The sequence below is a fragment of the Chelon labrosus genome (genome assembly GCF_963514085.1).
Source record: "Chelon labrosus genome assembly, chromosome: 3".
Taxonomy (NCBI): Eukaryota; Metazoa; Chordata; class Actinopteri; order Mugiliformes; family Mugilidae; genus Chelon; species Chelon labrosus.
The window spans coordinates 27,475,843-27,497,322 of record NC_140339.1 but is presented as its reverse complement, the minus strand read 5'-3'; the positions used below and the strand labels follow the sequence as shown (position 1 = coordinate 27,497,322).

General features: G+C 41.1%; 2 protein-coding genes across 2 annotated transcripts; both read right to left on the bottom strand.

The window, feature by feature from the left end:
• Positions 1–601: 601 nt before the first annotated feature.
• pcsk6 (proprotein convertase subtilisin/kexin type 6) lies at positions 602–16,775 on the bottom strand (the record flags this gene model as incomplete). Its single annotated transcript, XM_084541919.1, has 21 exons — positions 602–788; positions 978–1,107; positions 1,193–1,296; positions 1,380–1,461; positions 2,095–2,291; positions 2,471–2,573; positions 2,667–2,810; positions 2,935–3,071; positions 4,770–4,964; positions 5,260–5,377; positions 5,494–5,597; positions 6,177–6,277; positions 7,267–7,479; positions 7,588–7,760; positions 9,649–9,737; positions 12,006–12,082; positions 12,287–12,430; positions 12,512–12,622; positions 13,102–13,206; positions 13,518–13,654; positions 16,706–16,775. The coding sequence occupies 21 exons, from the start codon at positions 16,773–16,775 to the stop codon at positions 602–604; spliced, it is 2,721 nt and encodes a 906-aa protein (XP_084398045.1).
• A 1,509-nt stretch (positions 16,776–18,284) lies between these two features.
• Positions 18,285–21,480, bottom strand: rwdd3 (RWD domain containing 3). The gene is made up of 5 exons (XM_084541827.1): positions 21,145–21,480; positions 19,841–20,073; positions 19,503–19,724; positions 18,838–18,956; positions 18,285–18,717 (listed from the first exon to the last, which is right to left on the bottom strand). The coding sequence occupies exons 1-5, from the start codon at positions 21,242–21,244 to the stop codon at positions 18,603–18,605; spliced, it is 789 nt and encodes a 262-aa protein (XP_084397953.1). The 5' UTR covers positions 21,245–21,480; the 3' UTR covers positions 18,285–18,602.

Sequence of the window (21,480 nt, the reverse complement as noted above, 5' to 3'; positions counted from 1 at the left end):
GCTGTTGTGCTAGCTGAGACCATGCTGGACAAAAATGCGCAGAAAATTTTAAGACTGCGCCTTTGTCAGAGTTGATAAAATGGGAACAGATATTGTCAAGAAAGTTGTGGAAAAACTTAATCAGACACTGAGGTGACAGTGCTATGTTTTACATATTTCACAGAGGATAACTGAAAAAAAGGTTGAGAACTGATCTAACCCACCCAGTCCACCACTGATTCAGCATGATGAATTGGCTGAAAATCTGGCGACAGGGGTCCGACTAGTGCCAGCGGTGTGGGCCACACCAGAAAAACTGGTCACCAACAGCCAGACACCGGAAAATAGATGACCACCGGCTTGGTGTGTCACAGACCGAAGGCTTTCAAATGATCAAGATGCAAAAAACAAGACTTCCCCTATGTGGAAGGCAGCCATCATTAATACACCTGTTATGATAAGTTAAACCGCCTTCTGTGAAAAAGGTTTATGATTGTCTGGAGAATAACAGCTCTATAATGCTACTTGTATCTGTTGGAGTATCTGATAATTTGTGCAAATCAGAGGCATTTCAAGTGTCTAGTGCTAGTTGATATTATCCAGACATGTCCTCCAGTCACGCCTAAAGAACACCACACAATATCACACAATGCAATGCAACTGTAGTGGTGAAATAAGCTGTTACATTTTCAAACTTACCATTATTACAGGATGCATTCAAAACACAAGCCCGGTTGATCAGACTGTAATCTTCTTTGCATTTGGTGCATGTACCAGGACCACTGCAGCTCAGACAGTTTTCCTCACACCTGGAGACACAGAGCAAGATAGAACAATGAGATGAGATAACAACACACAGTGGATCCATTACCTATCACAGAAAGAGAGAGGGTACAAAGCAGTGACGAGATTTATTATCCCTGCATAAATCACATTCATACAACGACATACAGTTTTGGCTGAATCATTGAAAATGTTTAAAAAAAGGAAACAGTCACCTGTGACACATGGTATGAGAGAGTCCTGCTGCCCCTCCAGAGTAATATCCAGGAGTACACGTCTCCACACACCTCCACTCCTGCTGCAGGTAGCCCTTGGCACACTGGATGCACTCCTCCTCACCTGGCCCTGGGACACACAGGTATTTAAAAAAATACATTGTTCTTCTCCTGCTTCTGTGACGACACAGTACATACTTGACAAACATGCTCACCTGTACAAGTCATACAGGAAGAATGACAAGAGCTGCATGTCATCTCTTCCAGATGGAAGAAAGTTCCTTTGGGGCATTCAGGAATGCAAGTCATTCCAGCCAGACTGGAAAAAAAAAAAATAACATTACAATGTGTTTTTTAATGCAAAGTTCAAATATGAAGGTTAGTCTAAATGTTTTTACATACCTGTAGCCTTCAGTGCAAGCAGTGCATCTGTCTGCATGTGTCACACATGCCGTACAGGCATCATTACACTTCAGACAGAGATCTGGAATAAACACCATGGACAGGCATCAATATAATAGTGGAAATAACATTAGGTTATTTCTTTATTTGTGTAATTTAAAAACACACACACACACACACGTGTGTCTGTTCAGCCCAAATGTTCCATGATCTCAGAGATAAGACAAGGAGGCACCTTGTGGGCTTTTACTGAAACTTTTACTGAGTCTATTTGGCATTCATCCAGCATCAGCACATACTGTAGATATGCTTCATGTGTCTCAAATCACAGTTAAGAATATTTTGAAATCTGCATTGTGTACATTCATGTTTGTTAGCTAGCAGTCTTTGTCTTACCCCATTTTTTTGCTAGCACCAGTAACCATTTTCCTATCAAAGAACATGAAACCTCTAGGCCTCAGACCAAACCACGAGGAAAGGCAACGTCTTGCACATATTAGTCTAACAGAGTTGTCTTTGCTGAAAACAGTTATTTCAGTCATGAAATAGATGCTTTGACCAACGCCCTCCTCCCAACACATAGTGTACGATGGCCATTGCACGAGACCACCGTAAACAAAAGGTTGCAGACGCATCAGCTGCATTTTACGTTCCTATCAGATGTTTAATGAACGGCCAAGTGAATATTGTGTGTACTGTGTATATGTTGACTTACTATCACTTGCAAAGTAACCTGGGGGGCAGGTGTCAGTGCAGCTGGAGGTTAGTAGATTGAGGTAGAGACCTCTTCGGCAGGAGAAACAGTCACCAGGTGATGGGCCAACACATCTCTCACAGCCTTTATAGCAACGTCTGCAGCGTCGAGACATCACGTCCTCAAAGTATCCCAGTGGACATTGGTTCACACAAGTTCTACACACACGTACAGAAAGAGACAAATACAGCTTCCCAGAAGAAAATAGACTTTCAGAGGTCGCCTTAGTGAAAAGACCATTCCACCATTGGGACTGAACCAAAATACTTTGAGCACAAGAGCAACGGACTGAAGCACAGAACAAGTTCATTTTATGACTAGCAGGACACCACTTTACCTGCCACTTTTTAAGCTGCCCAAGCTAAAATGGATACAGTTGAGGCAGTGGTCAGCATCTGGTCCATCACAGCCCTTTTCCCCACACTCACTATGGCATGGCCCTTGATAAACAACATACTCATCATATTACGTTTTCTCATTTTTTAACTGAAATTTGATATATTTGACTCAGTTAAGACGTTTGACAATCTCACCATTGTACTTCTCCTCCTCTTCCTCCTCTGGCTCCTTCACTAACAGCTCTGAGGCAGGGCTTGAATGTGAAAGCTGAGAACTGTAGATCTGGTAAGGGTTTTGAGATGTGCCATAAAGGGTCAGAGTCCATTCTTTTAGGCTGCCTGTGCCAAGAACCAATTATAAAATTAACAATAAAGCTTTAAGAATAAAGCCATATCTTGCTATGGATAATAAAACAAGCCTCAGATGTAAATGCCCAAAGGTGCATGTGTTGTTGGATCTCACCAGGCACCCTGGGGTTGCGTAGCTTTGAAGGCAAATCAATGATCTCTAGATTCCATGTGCCTTCTGCCTTCTCACCCCAAAAATGAACTGTCATGAACTCCCAGTTTCTGAAGCCCTCACTGGAACTGTCAAACAACCTGTAAACACAGCAGTGACATGAAATGAAATGAGGAAAAGAAGGAATTAAAAGTTTGTGTTCATGGATTTCTTAGGCTGATTTCTTACGAGATAATAAGCTATAAGTGTCAAAGGTGCCAGTATGACTTCACTGTGATATGTCATGTTAAAGGGGAACTGCTGTTTTTTACAACCTGGACCTTATTTCTGGCATAAAATACGGTCGTTTACTCACCCATATAACTTTTGTGTAACTCGTACTCCTTCGGGAGATAATTAGATCAGCGTATACAGGTAAACAAGCCGACCGTCGCGGGTGCATGCGGTGCTCAGAGACGACATCATCCAGGTCAGAAGACATCAGCTAACTCTGGACTCAACGGGGAATAGCACTAGCGTACGATAACAAAATATTGGTGAAATGAACGAGTTTCGCGGCAGATAATGCGTTATTTAGAGGCTGTGTTTTGGTGCCCCAGTCACTCCCACTACATGGATATACGCTGATCTAATTATCTCCCGAAGGAATACGAATTACACAAAAGTTATATGGGTGAGTAAACGACCGTATTTTATGCCAGAAATAAGGTCCAGGTTGTTTAGGCAGTGTCTTAAGCTGAACCTAAGCTTTAGTATTTTCCATATACAGTATGTTAAGTTTACTTAACATCTTGTATACAGTTTTCACCTCTTCTATTTTGGATGTAATACCGTACGTTATATGCATTGTTTTTGGCTCATTCTTTTAACTACACTGTATACTGGATGCAAATAAGCATTGCCATAACACAACCAAGCCTTCTTCATGTTTAACAATGGCTCAGCTAAAAGCTTTCGGTTTGTTTAATCTGTCTAAAAGCTTCAGTCACGCTTTTGTATAAAAAGTGGGGCTACACTTATTTCTGGACTTCAGCTTGTACTGTATGTGCAATGAAGGTTTTTGTGGTTGTTTTTATTCCATTCAAACAATCCTGTTCAGACAGGAATCGCCTCTCGCGTCCAGGAAAGTTGGTTGCAATGCCATGGACAAAATTGGAGGTCTCTGGCCGAAGCCAAATGAGGCTGCATGGAAGTATTCTCATAGCCTATACCCTGACCATGCGGATTCTACTCAGACAACAGTCCTCTATTCTTTATCTTGTACAAGCTCCATATGTTCACACAACCATAATGTACCTCTGCAGTCATCGTCCCAAGTCTCACACTTCATTTATATCTCCTGATGAAAAATTAAAAAATATCTGAATGAACCGTTTTAGGAGTCGTGAACATTTACCTTTATTCTATCCCTTTATTTCAATCATCTTCTGCTGTTATTAGCGCCACTATATTTTCTACCAGGACGCCCCTGGCTCAACGAACAGAAAGGAGAGGCAAACCAATACTGCACCAAAGCAAATTGCCCTTTGGATGTCTAGTGTTGGCAAGGTCAGTAAGTTTGAAGGCACATAGAGTGAGCAGCACTGTGAGTCAAACTTTGTATATTTGCCTGCAATGTAGATGTTTGATATTTGGAAGACACCTTCATTAGAAACCTAAATGCATGAGGAACACTGAAACGTAACATGTAAAAATTCAACTCTTGTTGATAGAAGGTATCTTATCACAATAGGAAACATAAAAACCTGTCCACATCTATGCAGATGAAGCCAAAACCACAAGCAGGAAAGAGTAGGGTATTAAGTAGAACTGGTAGCTGGACAAGGAATGTGCCTCACCTCTTGGCTAGTAGCTGAGATCTTGTCCCAGATGGAGAGATGATGTTTATCTCCAGGTCTCCTCTACGTGGGTGGATTATGTGGACCTTGACCACCACATGCTCCAGGTAAGCCACATGCTTCTCAGATTCTTCTGAACATCCAGAGGTGGTAATGCTGCTGTTCAGGCTTTGGCCAGCACGGATGAGCATGGGACTTCCATAAGCATGAGAATAACCAAGTTGACACAGCAGTAGCACAAGAAGTTAACATAAAGAAATTTCCATGAACCTATACATGATGTCATGAACTTAGAGTTGAAATAGCACTTGTTTTTAACCCTGTTGTTTTAGTTGTATGATTGTATCAAGTCATTTAGCAGGGTAAACCGACATTTGAGCTGCTCTCTCATCACTGTTCATATGTTATTCTAAGCTAAGTTTCACGATAAGCTCATCTGGCAGTAGCCGATCATTAATGTTTCTTGTAATATGCTTTGAGTTTACCCCACCTGGTGTGTCGGTCAGGTATTTGACTGCAGATGTGCTGGGGAGGAACTGTCTTCCATTTGGAAGCCTCCAGCACCATGGCCTCTGCATCCACCAGGCCAAACCCATACAGGTGACTGACTAGGAAAACATACAAAGAGTCACATCTATGATCACAAGAGGCGGTTTCAGCAGAGGTATTCATTTTTACTGCTGCCAGTGTACTATTTGATTATTAATAGCAAAGTGTAATGTGCCTCTGTGTCCAGCAGCATTGGTCCTCCAGTCATCAGCTTTCAGGTGGACCGGTCTGGATGTCTTTACCAGAAGATGTTGTACATCTCTCCATGTGAGTAAAAGACTGCAGAGAACAAACACAACGCTCAACTCATTTGGACAGACTGTGATGGTCGGATCTACAGCCGCGCAGTGAAATGCATCCACTCTCACTACAATCAGTACAGCAATACAGGTTTATGCTTTCACAGCCTCACACATTTTAAGTGGTTTAATTAAATGCACAAGTACAGTTTGTTTTGGAATTAAACATTAATTAACACTTCTGTCCATCAGCAGCTTGTTAAACATCACGTGGACCAGCCAGAAGACTATTGGGCAAACATTTTGTGGACAGATGAGACCAAAGTAGAATTGTTTAAATGAGAGGCTCATGAATATCCACCATCATGAAAACACTGAACAACCACGATGTGCCAGGCAGAGATGTGGGAATGCAGCGTTTTCTCGACTCCAAACAACATTCATTTAAGTCATGAATTGCTAAACACTCAAAAATGTCAAAGAAGTTTGTTGAATATTTTGTATTCCATACAAAGAACCACAAACTGAAATCTGGAGCACAAAACCAAAACAGACATTAGGTGGAAAGACAAATAATAGAATGCATTATTAACAACAAGTTATAGAAAATGTGACTAACTTGGCCTCCAGGGCGAGAGCTATGATTGCAGCCACAATGGGAGCAGAGACAGAAGTGCCAGTGTGACCATCAGTGCAGCGCTGCAAAATATCAGTGGTTACCTGCAAGGAAGCACGGACACTGTTCAATAGTTTTGTTGAACAGTCTATTTTCAAGCGTATTTGATGAGACTACAGGTTAGTTCAGTCTTCTTTCAAGACAAATGAACACAGCAAAATAAGAAGAGTAGGGTTTCAGTAGATAAATACATGCAATTCTAGTGTGTCATAAAATTACATGGATTGAGATGGATTATTATTGTATGAATCTATACTTTTTTTAGGAAAATACTTATCACACCTTTAAATTCAAGAGTAGTCATATAAAGTGTTGTCTTTTAAAGAGACACATGGCTGGTGGTCCAAACCAAAACCATCACCAGCTCCAGATTTAGATATGTAGATGTTAATTCAAGCAAAACACTGCATGTCTTACTGTTTGTCTGGAACATAAAACACGTCTCTGCAGTTCGTCATCTTTCTACTGTCCACATGATGTAAGAAGCCCTCCGGAGTCTTAGTAAAGATGGTCTGCACTGATCTTTGCCGAGCAGATGATGACTATTTTAAAGTTGAATTCACTTTGGATAAGTTAAACAGGTGCTATATTTACAAATTCTTAATGTCTGAAACTATTTTACCATTTTACAAAGAACAACGATTGCTGAGAAGCTAGCTCACAAAGAATGGCCTGCTATTGAGCCAAAATCCCAATAGTAGTGATCCACAATAGATCATGATTTTGATATAATACTGTAAAGAACAGTTACAGCCAAATGACTGCTAGCAATGACATTAAAATGTGAATGTCTTCTAGCCAATCTCATAGAAAGAAAATGGGCCAGTCGTTGCCCTGTGTACGATACGATACGATACAACTTTATTTGTCAGTTTGTGCTGAAATTCTTTTTGCATCCCTGGGCAGCTCATTTAAGGATCAATTCATTATCTTTAAACCAGTGTTTAGCCGTTTACATACACTTGTCTGTTTGAAAATGTAGATTTTAACTGTCTAAGTATCATATAATCACAGCCATTTATCTAGCACTTACAATCTTCCTTTCATTAAACTCTCCACTGCTGTATGTTGTGGCCATGATGGAGCTACAGACTTCCAGGTACCAGGGCTTGTTTCCATTTTCTGTGGTGCTGGAGATGGAGATGGTGTAGATACTGCTTGTATAGCCGTCACATGAACAGTGATCATCCTGCCGGCCACCGTTACCTGATGCCCAGACAAAAATGGACCCCAGGCCTCTGCGGCCCTGTGTGACAAAGACATGTAGTGGTGTGCTGCTGTAATTCCACTCAAAGATACTGTAAGTTCATATAGAGGATTTTCATATACAGTCATTTTAATTTTTCTTAACAACCTTCTTGATGTTTTGCTCAAAAGCCAGCTTGGTTAGCGGCCCTGGGCCATCTACTGTCTTGCCATCATCTTTTGGTCCCCAGCTAGCGCTGTAGATGTGGATATAATCAGGTCGAATCCCCAGGGACTTGGCCTCCACTATATCAGTCACATCACCATCCAGCATCCGGATCCCTATGTCCAATGTAGCATCAGGGTCAGTACAACAGACTTATTTTTAGAATTAGTTAACATCAGTCTAATGTGCATCTGTGCAGGGCCAAAAACAGCACACAAATATAATTTTGCAGCTTATATATCTGTCAACTGTATGATTGACCTTAAACAAAAAGCATATACATATGCTTTAGTATAACCTGATTATCATATATTTAAATAACTTGCTGGTGTTGACAAAATTTGGTCCAGCTCATAATGCAAAAAGACTGTTAATGCAACCATCACTGAAGAGGTAAACTTCACGTATCTCTGAGTCACCAACAATGCTGCTGCTTCATATCTTCACTTGTAAGGCCTACCATCTGTGTTCTTATGCCATCAGTGTCAACAGTGCAACAGCAGCCCCTTTCAGGTCAACATACGTCATTTGTTTCTGTTTACAAAACTAGACCGCTCAAACAACAGTGAGACCTGAGGAGCAGATTATAGATTAAAGGTGCAAAAGTTCTGATGTGATAATGTTATGTTATGTTGATTTGTTCATAGGCTGCATCCATGGGCGTCACACCCGTGGGGGATGGGGGTGTTGCAACACCCCCACTTTTTCAACAAGCTGATTTCATCCCCCCCACTTTTTCAGTGGGGGATGTTAGATTGATTGACAGCCATCCAGCCAATCACAGTCATTTGACCAAACCCACTAGTCCCGGCCGCCCGGCAAAGTAAACGCTAACACGGAGCTGCCGACCATTCACTCGCAGCAGCAGACAGCAAACAGAGCAGCGGTATGAAACGGTAATTTAACTAGTTAATAATGTCGAATTTTCTCTGTAAATAACGAAACTATTAAGCAAGCCAGGTGGCAAACAAAGTTAATGCAAAGTTTTGCAAGCATTATTCTTTTTGTCAGGAATGCCAAAAAGGAAAAGGCAGCAGAAGATTGACTTATTTTTCCACTCAAGTTGTCATGTAATTAGGAGACAGGAGGGAAACAGAAAGCTGTCAATCCATAAATGAACTAATTCAATTTTGTAGTAGTACATATTCTTGCATTAATGCCATATAGGTGTTCATTTACGTAACTTAAAGGTATTTGTTGGAGCTTAAGACTTTCTTTTCAATGAAGAAAATCCCCTACATCAACTCATCCCTGTTATTGCTCTCAGAAACTAGAAAAGAATAGAAATGAAGACAATGAAATGCAATAAAACTATTAAAATCTTATTATCTAATAAGACGAATAAAATAATAATATAGAGTACGATAAAGCAGATAAAAGAATAACAAAAGAAATGAATGTTTCCTCATCAAAATCAAGTTTACATAAAATATTTCAACACTTCCATGTTCAGGAATATTAACACTGAGTTCTTTATGTAGGATGAGGAAGAGAAGTCCAGGCAATGCAATATTATTTGCATATCCTGATGAAGAAAATCTAGAAAGAGACTGAAACAGGGGCCAAAGGCGGATGCGGTGCTCATGTGCTACCCCTAGAACTCCCCCACTTTTAAAATTGCTGCTCCACCACTGGCTGCATCCTCCTGAAACCTTCCATGGGTGTTTGTAGAAGATGGATGAAACATAATAAGTCAACAAATTAAAGTTTGGCCTGATGTTGGTGCCGGATAAAAAAATTCATTAAGATTCACTGTTTCGAAACATTTAAAACGGATTTTGTTCCATGCAGTGTATTGCAAGATGCGTCACTGAATGAGATGATGATGGCACAAGAAAACAGTCATTGCATTCAGCTGGTGGAGTGTGACTATAAACTGTATACTGTTTGGTACTGACAAAAACACATATGACAATGCAAACAACTAAATAGAGAAACAATCTAAGCTGTAGCATGAAAGTGTTCCTGCAAGGAGAGAGCAGGGGAAAGAACATAGAACTCTACCTCCAATGCGAGAGTTGTAGGCAATCCCAACAATGCAATTGGAGTTGTTGGCCACTGCTGCAACTTCACCAGCACACCGAGTCCCATGTCTGGCTCATGTTAACAGAGATGACACAAAAAATGACTTACTGACATTTAGTACATCTGGGATATGTTTCAATAGCAAATCTAAGGGCATATTATTGATAACACAATCCAACAGTAAATAAAGCACAGCAGTATGACTTCTATGATGTACATCACCAACTAACAACCAAAAATTGATCAAAAGGATCAGTACAGGATCCTTCATGAGGTCGATAAAGAAGGCAGAAAATATGAAAACTCGTGTCACCATTTTCAGTGTTCAGTGTCTTCCTCAAATTGCCTTCATTCACATTAGTTCTGCTGCCATTTATATGCATGCTTATATAGATAATGAAGATGTCATTTGTTTCAGATGTCCCAGGAAAAAAGACACCGAAGATTACTGTGACTGTTCTATGATGCCATTCTACAGTACTTGAATGATGATCAATGCAGCACATTCAGCCAAGAATGATGTCATCAGAATCTAATTCTTGGGATTGATATCAAAATCTGACACTGATTGTAAATACTTCAAGTTTTGACTGTGCAACTGTGATGGAAACAGAGAGAGAGGCTCTGTACATTTATGGTATCAAACTGATGGTGTTTGTTATTATTAACTGCCTTACTTACCTTTTAAATGGTCTAAACGATCTTCTTTTTATATAGTGCCTTGCTCAACGACCATTTAGCATGTGGCATGTTTCAGGGATCAAACCGCTCACTCTCCTGTTCTTGGACAACCCGCTCTACCTACTGAGCCACATTTTAGGAACCATAACTTTAGAAAATCTGTCTGTTCCATGTTTTCCTTTTAGATTAAGTAATTTTTGTTGCAGTTGTATTCAGTCATTCATCTTCTGTAACCGCTTGTCCTGTGAAGGGTCGCGGGGGGGCTGGAGCCTATCCCAGCTGTCATTGGGCAGGGCCATGGATTCGAACCCGGAACCTTCTTGCTGTGAGGCATCAGTGCTAACCACCACGCCACTGTTCCGCCCCCATCAAGAGCAAATAATAAGTATTCAGTTCTGGTTGAAGATATCCTCAACAGCTTGTTGGGAAAAATAGGTAGGTAAAACGGGCTGTAGCTCACGGTAGCACCTCAAAGTCTTCTCTTTACTGGGATGTAGGTGGCACAAAGCTTGCTGGTGTCTGGACTCATGTCTGGGAAGATGTGTAGTGAGTCTCCTTTATGGGTGAGTCAGCCTTCCTCCTGAGATTCATTATCTGTTGTTTTTCATATGTATTTTAATGCAGCCACACTATTATGACCAGTGGCCTTTAGTTACTGGTCAGTTTTGGATGTTAATTTTCATCTGGGAATTAAAGTTAGCAGCACCCAGCATCTATGGGAAAAATCCAGGTAAGAATTTGATCATGTCAGCGCTATCACTTTCCTCATATCAGGTTTCATCTCCTGCTTCTGGATCCAAACATTTGTCGTGTAGCTTCTTACAGTCTTTGATGCTTTCTTGTTGTGCTTGTTCCTGCACTGTCCATCATTTGGGTGAGTGTGTATGCCATTTCTTCAGTATTTAGCCGTTTCTGTGCAGAAGAAGTGACCTGGTGCTGGCTGAGCTTTTAGCTCAACGTGTAATGCATGTGCATTGGATCAGTCATAACATCATGGTTGATTATGACTGACTGGCCATAACCACTGCTCACGTGAATAACGCTGATCATCTTGTTATCATGGCACCTGTCAGTGGATGGCATATATTAGGCAGAATGTGAATAGTTTGTCTTTGCAGGTAATATGTTAGTAGGAAGAAACATGGGAAAGTGGAAGGATTTGAGAGACTTTGAGAGGGGCCAGATTGTGATGGCTAGACAGCTGGGTCAGAACATCTCTAAAACTGCAGCTCTTGTGGGGTGAGCAGTACGTAAGTAAGTAAAAGAGGTGAACCTGCAACAGAGTCATATGTAGCTCACTGATGCATGTTGGGAGTGAAGTCTGGTCCGTGGGGTCTGACCCAACAGACAAGTTACTGTAGCACAAATTGCTGATGAGCCCTGTCCACTGGCAAAAGCACCTATAATGGACATGTGAGCATCTGAACTGCACCATGGAGCAATGGACAAAGGGGGCTTGAAACCCTATCCTTACACCCTGCACATTGTTATTGACTGGGGACAACACACTAAATGCCTAAAGACTACAAGAGCGTAACTGTCCCAGAATGAACAAAATAATGAATCTATACATATTTATAAGTAAACTGTGGCATATTGTTGCCGTTCAACTTAAATTAGTTGTGACAAAATGGAGACACAGGTGGTATTCTTACATGTTTTCATTGTGGGAGTCATAACGTGGTGTAGGATCATAGTCATTCCCATTGACATCATAACTTGCAAGATGGTCCTACAGAAATGATACAGGTACAAGTATGTGAGGCTGACAGAAAAAGAAATCCATTTCCCACAGTTAGTGTCATCCTGTGCCTTTTCCGTCATTGTCCTTTTTAAGTGGTGTAGGCGTGAAGAATTTGGAGCCTAACAAATGTATTTCTAGGCACACATTTTAACTGTACCCACATGTGGAGACGGTTAGATGGATAACACATACATAGTTCTGAGTGAGATCAGGGTGGGTCCTCTCGATGCCATCATCCAATATGGTGACCACAACATTTTTGCCACTGTAGCCCCTCTGCCAGGCTGCCAGAATATTCATCTCTGAGCGACAGCCACTGCTCCTGTTATTGCAGTGCTGATGGGAAAAACAGATACAAACACTAAAGGCCTTGTCTCGTCAGAATGACAGCAAAAATTACCTGTGTATTATACTTACAATGTACCACATGTTGGACCATTTAGGGTCATTGAAGTGAGTAAAGGCTGGGTCACTTGGTGCGTACCTTTTCACTCGTGGTTTTGCTACTTGCTGCTGGGCCCAATCCACCTGAAAAAGGAAATGGAAAAGGCATTGTATCACTTGCTACAATTCCAGTACTAATTGATGTACTCTTTATGAATCACACAAAGTTTAGCAGCCATTTGGAGAAAAGGAATTTTGCAAAGCACCTAATTTTATGGTCTTAAATTACCAATAAAAAGCTTATTGTAACCTTGAAACTAAATCTACACTGCGACTTTGTACTACTACTACACTTAGGAGCAACGACCCCTAGTGGACATATTAGGAATTGGTGCCAATTTTATCGAAAATTTTCAAGTAATATCTTCAATGTAGTTTTCACACTTTGCAAATCCATCCGCAGGACAGGCTGGACCCTCTGGTAGGCCGGATTCGCCCACGGACCGTATGTTTGACACCCCTGCTCGAAACTGTCTCAAGTTTTAGTTTTGGCAGATTATGTTTGGAAGTCTGCTTTGCAGTACATGTTGAACCCACATGACAGAAACTGGATTGAGTCTCACCTTGGGATCCATGTGGATGAAGCTGTGGGGGCCCCTCAAAGAGTACGCAGCCCTGCGAACCACTCGACTGTGGTGGAAATGGTAATGATCCTCAAGACTTCCTATCTGATCAAACACATTCAACAAGACAATTACGCATTTAGGCATCTGTCCGCGGTAGATTCTGATAACTGTTCTTTTCCAAATTACTTTTACACTTTAACAGAAGTTTGCAAAGCTTTGTTAACACTTAATTAATGTATTATTATAAATATTCCTGAATCCTACATGCTTCTAAGCGAAGCGCCTGAAATGTAAGGGCAGCCTATTCTTGACTTGAGCCTTTCCGTCCAGATTGTCACAAACAGTATGTAGATAACTAAACAATCGACATTTAGAGCAGCAATCACAAATCAAAGGAGAGAAACTGTCATTACCTGACCCAGATTTCTGTAACCATATTTTTCTGCGATCTCGTCAGCTTTCTCCGGACCACCTGTGATGCGCACAGCCCAGTGGTTTGTGTAAAGCTCGCCGCGTCCTGAGACAACCGACTGACCAGGGTCAAAACTTCCTAAAATCAAAATCAAAAATAATCCTGAATACATCCTGAATTCTAAACTTGGAAATCGATGTCAGATAACGGAAAGCTAGTTGAATATTGGTCCGGATGAGCAGCGCAGCTTAAACACAGTCCATCAAAAGTCCATCATGTGGCGACATGACGTCCCTGACAATTCCCGGTCCAATTAAAAAATAGTCCCCATTCCGCGGAGCAGCTGTGAGATATGAGCTCACAGACGTGCAGAGAAGCAGGATAGCATCACTGCGTGCTCCAGTGGCTTTTACCTGCACTGATTTCCCTTCACCAGCCAGAACCACGCTTTTAAATTAACGATGAAAAGTTCACATTGGTGTACTGAACAAACCATTTGTTCCATTCTTACCATTCTTGCTATATTTGTATTGAGAAAGTATCTGCAAAAACAGAGTGTGAGACAGGACAAAACTAAATACCACACTTTGTTTCCAGTTTTAACTGTTCTAACTACTCCCTCCCTCACAGATAAAGTCCATCCATAAAATGAATCCTAGGAATGACATCAAAGGCAGATAGCAGTAAGTAAAATGTACTTCAAATGGTTTTAATTGTGTTGAGGGATAAATAAATGAACAAATAAATAAGATAAAAATAAATAAAAGATGAATAGCACAACTTAAAGTGATAAAAAAAAAAACTTGACATACATGAACAGGCAGATCAGTAACAACATTTCATATAGCAAATAGGTAGAGATCAGAGCTGCAGTGATTTTGGTGATCCCAGGGCCTGACGTTGGGGACTGATATGAAGAAAGGTGCACTAGGTTTTTGTCATGTTGATTTTGTTATGGACAGCACATGCAACTGAGTACCCAGTATCATAGTGGAAAACTGCTACAGTGATGTAGCACAGCATTAAAGTGACAACAGGTCTACATACTTATATATGGATACAAAGATTTACTAAGTGCACAAAGGGCCCCTTAAAACCCAAAAGCTCTCAGTATGTGAATGGTGTAAATGTTAAAGACTGCCTGGAGAGGGAAGTCAAAACAGCACTGTACAATAGTGGTAGGTGGTGCAGTGGGAATTTTAAGTTTTCAGTGGCTCTTTAGAAAGTTGGTGCATGTGGACGGCAGCACATCAACTCTAACCATCGTTTTTAAAACATAAACCTATTAGTTTTTGTGTTCTAAATTAAGAAAACGATACAGCTCAACTTTAGAAAAAGGGGGTCTGAGTATGTATTGGCTGTTTTTGTTTGGAAGGTATTTGTCTATGTGATTCTGAAGCTATCTCAAGTCAGTATTACGAAGTTATTACCATGTCTACACCGAGAGCAGTTGTATTTATTCAAAATGTTCTTCTTAGGGGATGTTTCAGAGAAAATCACACAACCAGCTGTGAACTGGTGACTGACCTGAGGTTTAAATTCTTCAGATGAACCAGCTGGAACGTGCTATCAGAGTCTAATTTGAGACCAGAGCAGTTTATTTGTTGATGTTGTTTCTTGTAATGATGAAGACTTCTCTCATTATGGAGTTCGGAGGTCTGTTCTGTCTCATATCAGATCTACTGTTAGTGTCAGCTTCAAGGGCCTTCAAGTAGGAACACCAATTACTTCAGGGTAAACACATTTGCTGGGAATGGCTTAATAAGTTTAAATATTTAAAGAAAAGAAAAATATAACACATTATTATATTTATTAATATTTTATTTCAGTTATCCATTTTCCTTCCAGAAAAATGAGCCATATATATATATATATATATATATATATATATATAGCCACAGATGCTCCTCACCATGCACAGAGGGTTTCAACCCATATCCAGCACCCTGAGACTGTACACTAAGCGGAAAGAGGGAGGCCGAGGACTAGTGAGTATCAAGGCCACGATCCAGGATGAAACATCAAAAATCCAAGAGTACATCAGAAAAATGGCCACAAAGGATGAACTGCTAAGTGAATGTCTCAGGAAGCAGAAACCCGATAAGAGTGCAGAGGAAGAGGAGCAGATCACCTGGAGGGACAAGCCCCTACATGGCATGTACCACCGCCAAATTGAAGAAGTGGCTGATATCGAGAAGACCTACCAATGGCTGGAAAAGGCTGGACTCAGAGACAGCACAGAGGCACTGATCATGGCAGCACAAGAACAGGCCCTAGGTACAAGAGCCATAGAGGCCAAGATCTACAAGAGTGGATCAGATCCAAGGTGCAGACTATGCAAAGATGCCCCTGAGAAAGTCCAGCACATAGTAGCAGGGTGTAAGATGCTAGCCAGGTCAGCGACATGGAGAGACACAACCAAGTGGCTGGAATAGTGTACAGGAACATCTGTACCCAGTATGGAATAGAAGTACCCGAATCCCAATGGGCCGCACCACAGAAGGTGGCTGAGAACAACAGGGCCAAGGTGCTGTGGGACTTCAGCTTCCAGACTGACAAACAGGTCCTGGCTAACCAACCGGACATAGTGGTGGTAGACAAAGAGCAGAAGAAGGCGGTGGTGATAGATGTGGCGATACCAGCAGACGCCAACATCAGAAAGAAGGAACACGAAAACGTTGAAAAGTACCAAGGGTTAAAAGAATAGCTGGAGCAGATGCGGAAGGTCAAGGCGAACATGGTCCCCGTGGTAGTGGCTGGGGGAGTGAATCCCATCAGAAGCCTCAGTCCAGAAGAGCGCAGTCCTAGGAACAGCTAAGATACTGCGCAGAACCCTCAAACTCCCAGGCCTCTGGTAGAGGACCCGAGACTGAGGATGACACAAATACCACCCCAAGAAGGTGAGAGGGACCTTTATATATATATATCAAAGATAAATCATCCTAGTGAACTTTCCACCTTTAATTTCAATAGTACAATTTAATATTACAACCCATATAATGTATACTGAATATATACAGTATCAGTCAAATAGCCTGGTTATCTCTTTTTCTTCCCATTAATTTTGGAGGGACTCCATATCTTATGCTTTGGAAATACCCTTGACCCCTCAATGAGTTTCTGTTGGTGCTTTGTACGCTCTTTGCGACCATTGCTCTTGTAGTAGCATGACAACAATATGTCAATTACCAGGGACTGCTAGAGGAGTGCAGGGGACGAGGGTGGTGGGACACAAGTCGGGGCCTGACCTCAACCTCATCCCTGACTACACCGCCTGAGTGAGTGTATATTGGTGCAGTGAAGGAAATAGTCGAAGCATGACTGGCGTCAGCAGCAGTTCATAGTGAGTGCCATCAGTCTGCCATCCACCAGCCACCACGTGCTATTTAACATACAGGGATAAAAAACTGAAACAAGAGACGGAGCATAGCATTAACAGATCATGATTATCACATAGATTAGTACTATCCCTGCTTTTTCAACAACAAAATCATTCAACCCATTCTGAGAAAACCCCTCTCTAGTCCCTCACTCCTTGGCCAGACTAATTTAAAACTGCCCTTTTTTTTCTCTGGTTCTACAGAGAATGGATATTCCTTTTTTTTTTAAACAGACTATTTGAGACATTACAATCATGATTTAGGTCAAAGCACACAACATAGTGCATTCTTATAGTAACGAATGCTATGCTGTGTACTACTGATGCTGGAATCTGAAGTTTTGCTGGAACGTCTGTGGTTCCATTTTAAATTTTAAATTTTATTCCTGTTTACAAAATATAATTCGTTACTTTTCGCGTAATCCGACCACTATTTTTGTCTCATATCTGCAAACATAATGAGAGCTTCTATAACTCAATAATGTCTTGTAGAAATGTATAGCAAATAACATGTAACACCTCGTTCAAAAGGGAGGATCCTCACTAAGGCAGTACTTTTTAGAACTGATTTTAAGTTCATTCATTCATCTTCTTTAACCGCTTGTCCTGTGAAGGGTCGCGGGGTCTGCTGGAGCCTATCCCAGCTGTCATTGGGTGAGAATAAAAATCTAAATCTCTCTTAAAAACATCTACCTTCTGCCTTCAATCGTGTTTTTATAGAAACACATTCATCAGATGTACTGTATGTATATCATCTTATTCGTCATGCTGCTCTCCTCTCCCACTTTTTCTGTCTCTACCTGGCAGGCCTCAAGGAAAAGCTCATTCCTCAGTACTTTACTCCTTCAGTTCTGAGATGTGGGTAAACTCACATGAACTGCTTGCTTTAGGTGCTTCCAAAACCTTTCTTTTGGATAAAAGTCAGGACTTCGACTTGTCTATTCCAGAACATTCATTTAGTTCTTCTTGAACCATTCTTTTTAGAACGACTTGTGTGCTTGGTGTTGTGACTGACCCAGTTTCTCTTCAGATTCAGCTCACAGACAAATGTCCTGACATCTGTTGATATAATTTAGAATTGATTGGTCCATCAATGATGGGAAACTGTTCTGCCCAGATGTAGCGAAACAGACCCAAACAAGGACATTACCACCCCCATGTTTCATGGACGGAATGAGGTGCTGATGCTGGAATGCAGTATTGTTTAGTCTCCAGACATGAGCCTCTCATTTAAACCAAACTATTGGTCTCATCTGTCCATAAAACATTTTTTTTTTCTCAATAGACTTCTGGCTTGTCCACATGACGATGACACTGATAGAAACAATGTCAAGAAAGCATGTCTGTGCGAACAATTCTACTTCTTCTATTATTATAATAATAATTTCTCAAAAAAGCTGTGTGACCTATGGTGGAGAAAAGCCTTCACAGAAAACTGGGCTTTTGAGTGTTCCTTCTTGTCTTTTATAAAAGGACCATCTATGGTAACAGCCCAAAAAATGAGCTTTATTGGTACAATACATACAATAAACATAAATAACAGAAAGGATGTCTAGCTTATTCATTCATTATCAAAGGAAATCAAGATTACACCTATCAGAAGTTAATAAACTTTTGGAGGAGCCTTGTTCACGTCAGTATTGTGGACAGCCATCTCTTCCTCTGAGTATGTCCTCTCAGACTTCTTAGTACATGGCCTGTCTGCTGTCATTTAGTTAATGATGGCAGTATCTGCTGGTAAAGCTCAGACATATGGAGGTCCTGGAAGGCTGCAGTCAGTTCTGGGAGTCCTTGGTAGTTCTTCACTATGAAACCCTGGAGACTGAAAGAGAGATAAGGAGAGAGTAAGACATAAAACATATAGTACTACTGTGTGAGCAAACACCAATTAATTAACTAATTCCATTTTCTACTACATCAGCCTGATATGTCTGATCCATACCTATGTTGACTGGAGGAAGGCAAAGCAGTGTCAATGAGAACCTTCATCATCCTCTCTTTGCATTTCTTGCCTGAAGAATCAACATCCACCTTCACTGTCTTCAGCCGGCGACAAAACTCCTGGAGAGGGATTATTCCAGTCAGAACCATTAGACGGTACTACACAGTGCAGACTTCTAGGGTGGACAGCTATAATTACTTTCCGCTATAGGATCAACATGCTATAGTGGAATGATTTGGACCTTGTTGCATATCTGTATTGTTGCAGCTAGACAGAATACTACTGATGTGAGTTTACTCTGAGATTGACTGAGACATTGAGACAAATGAACAGTGGTCATGACTGTAGTCATGGGATGACAGAGCTTTGGCCATTTGCTTCTGATTCATTAGTTAAAAGTAAAGCTACAACTACCTGCGACTGTTGAAATAAGAACAGTCCTGTTGCACACCTTCTGACACAACCTTGATTGCTTTACGACACATGGCATGAAGATGGTGCTGTTCTTTTAGTTTTACACCAAATATCGTAATTCTGTGAAGAAATTGTGAGCCAGACATCTAAGGAACAGACTCTTGATTCTAGTTTGCGTCCACTTTGGTACAAAAAAAAAAAAAATAGTACTGCTGTAAAAACTTTGTAGTGGTAAACATGTGAGGAAGTACCTTGATGTCACATCTGGCTCCCTGCACAATCACCAATATAATCTGTCCCAGTAATAGCCTCCCAGCCAGACGCAGCTGCAGGCTCCAGCGCTCCAGCAGTCCAACGTAATGATTTCGAGAACGGATGTGGTCCAGCAACAACACTGATGTCCATGTCTCTTCTTCTCTTTCTTTTGCTACCTCCTCGCCTCTTCTAGTGTCCTCCATCATCGCCATACATTGCTGCAGACGAAAGTGCACATGGGGGACATTAATTGATGTCCTCCACATAATAAATGTTTCTTTACTTTTCAAAGTGCTCATCAGACACTCAGTAAGTGTAGCATGCAAAAGCCTACCTGTAAGCACTCAACCAGCTGGAGAACCATTGGCTCTGGGGGTAAGGCTGCAGCTCGATCAAGCAGCTTTTGTCTGATGCTGTTGCACTGAGTCCTAGAAAGACCAGTGGAAGAGACAGAGATGTTGGGCGGGGAAGTAGGGTAGCAAGGGTGCAGGTGGAACACCAGACTCACATCCAGCCCTTTGTCTCCATCACCAGCACAGTTGATCTGGACCACAAGCCCATCCTCAGCTACAAGACAGGAAGTGATATTAGATCAGGGTGAAGGCAGCCAAGAAACATCTACTTAAGCATTGACTGCAGCCGTATTGTTAGATTGAACAGTGACGTGTGACTGACAGGTCACTTTATTTTTAAATGTAAAGAAGAGTTAAGTGATGTCAGCACAAACAGCACTCCAGCTTTAATGACTTCTTTATGTGCGTTCATTGAAAACAACTCATATAACATATAATCATGCAACTAAACAAAGAGTGCTTTATTAGGAACACCAGGTCAGGATGTGGGCATAAATCTGTGACTGGCCGGTGACATACATTTGCAAAGATTTTAACTGCATTTTTTCCATAAAAGTAACTGCTATTCCTAATTTGTTCACTCTTTTAGAATGAGTAGTGGATTTATAGGTTATTATGCTGTTATGTTACTGGTCTGGCCTGGCCTGCTTGAGATCAAATTGGGCTGTATGTAGCCTCTGAACTAAAATTAGTTTGGCACCCCTGCTTTAGAGCCAAAGCCGGCCCAGCAGAGGGCCATATCTGGTACTTGGGATGAATCTGCAAATTGCAAAAATGACATAGAAGACATTAAATGCAATTTTTCCAATAACAGTAACTGCCGATCCTAATTTGTCCACTAGGGGTCGCAATGACATAACTAAATATTTTTCTAAATATTTTTCTTAAGAAATTTGCGGTTGTTCACAAAATATTTTGTAAATGTGTAGCTCATTAAAACATTTTCATAATGTATTTCTTTGCACTAAAACAATGGGAAATGTTTGGAGTTGTCTTTATTTATGCGTTATTATGCTATTATGTTACTGATCCGGCCCACTTGAAATCAGTCTGGGCTGTATGTGGCCCCTGAACTAAAATGAGTTTGACTCCCCTGATATAGAGCTTACTTAGAACGGTGAAAAGCAAAAACAGTGCAGTTGTTCAAACCTGGATGGAATTCAACAGCCAAACACGACGTCGTAGTGTTTAAGGAGCGGTACGCAGCAGGTATTCCCAATAAAGCACTGGCTGAGTACATGCTGACATAGTTTGGTTTATTGTGAATTAAAGTTAGCTCATTTACCTGACTGCTGGATGAGCCTGAACTCTCCTTCTCTGCAGTAAATGGACGATAAAATGGAAACTTCCTCTAAAGCAGCTTCGGACATTTGTGAGTCGTTCATAACTGATTGTTGCTCTCGCAGACAGTCGTAGACATGTCAATACCGTATAATACAAATAAGTAAACAAGTTGCCATTTATTCTTTTAGTGGGTCTACATATTCGCCGCTCTCCTTCTTTTTCTTCTTCTTCTTCTACTACTACTACTACTACTTCTTCTTCTTCTTCTTCTTCTTCTTCTTCTGGGATTTCTGGCAGTCTTAACCCCACTGGGCCCATTACTGCCCTCCGCAGGTTA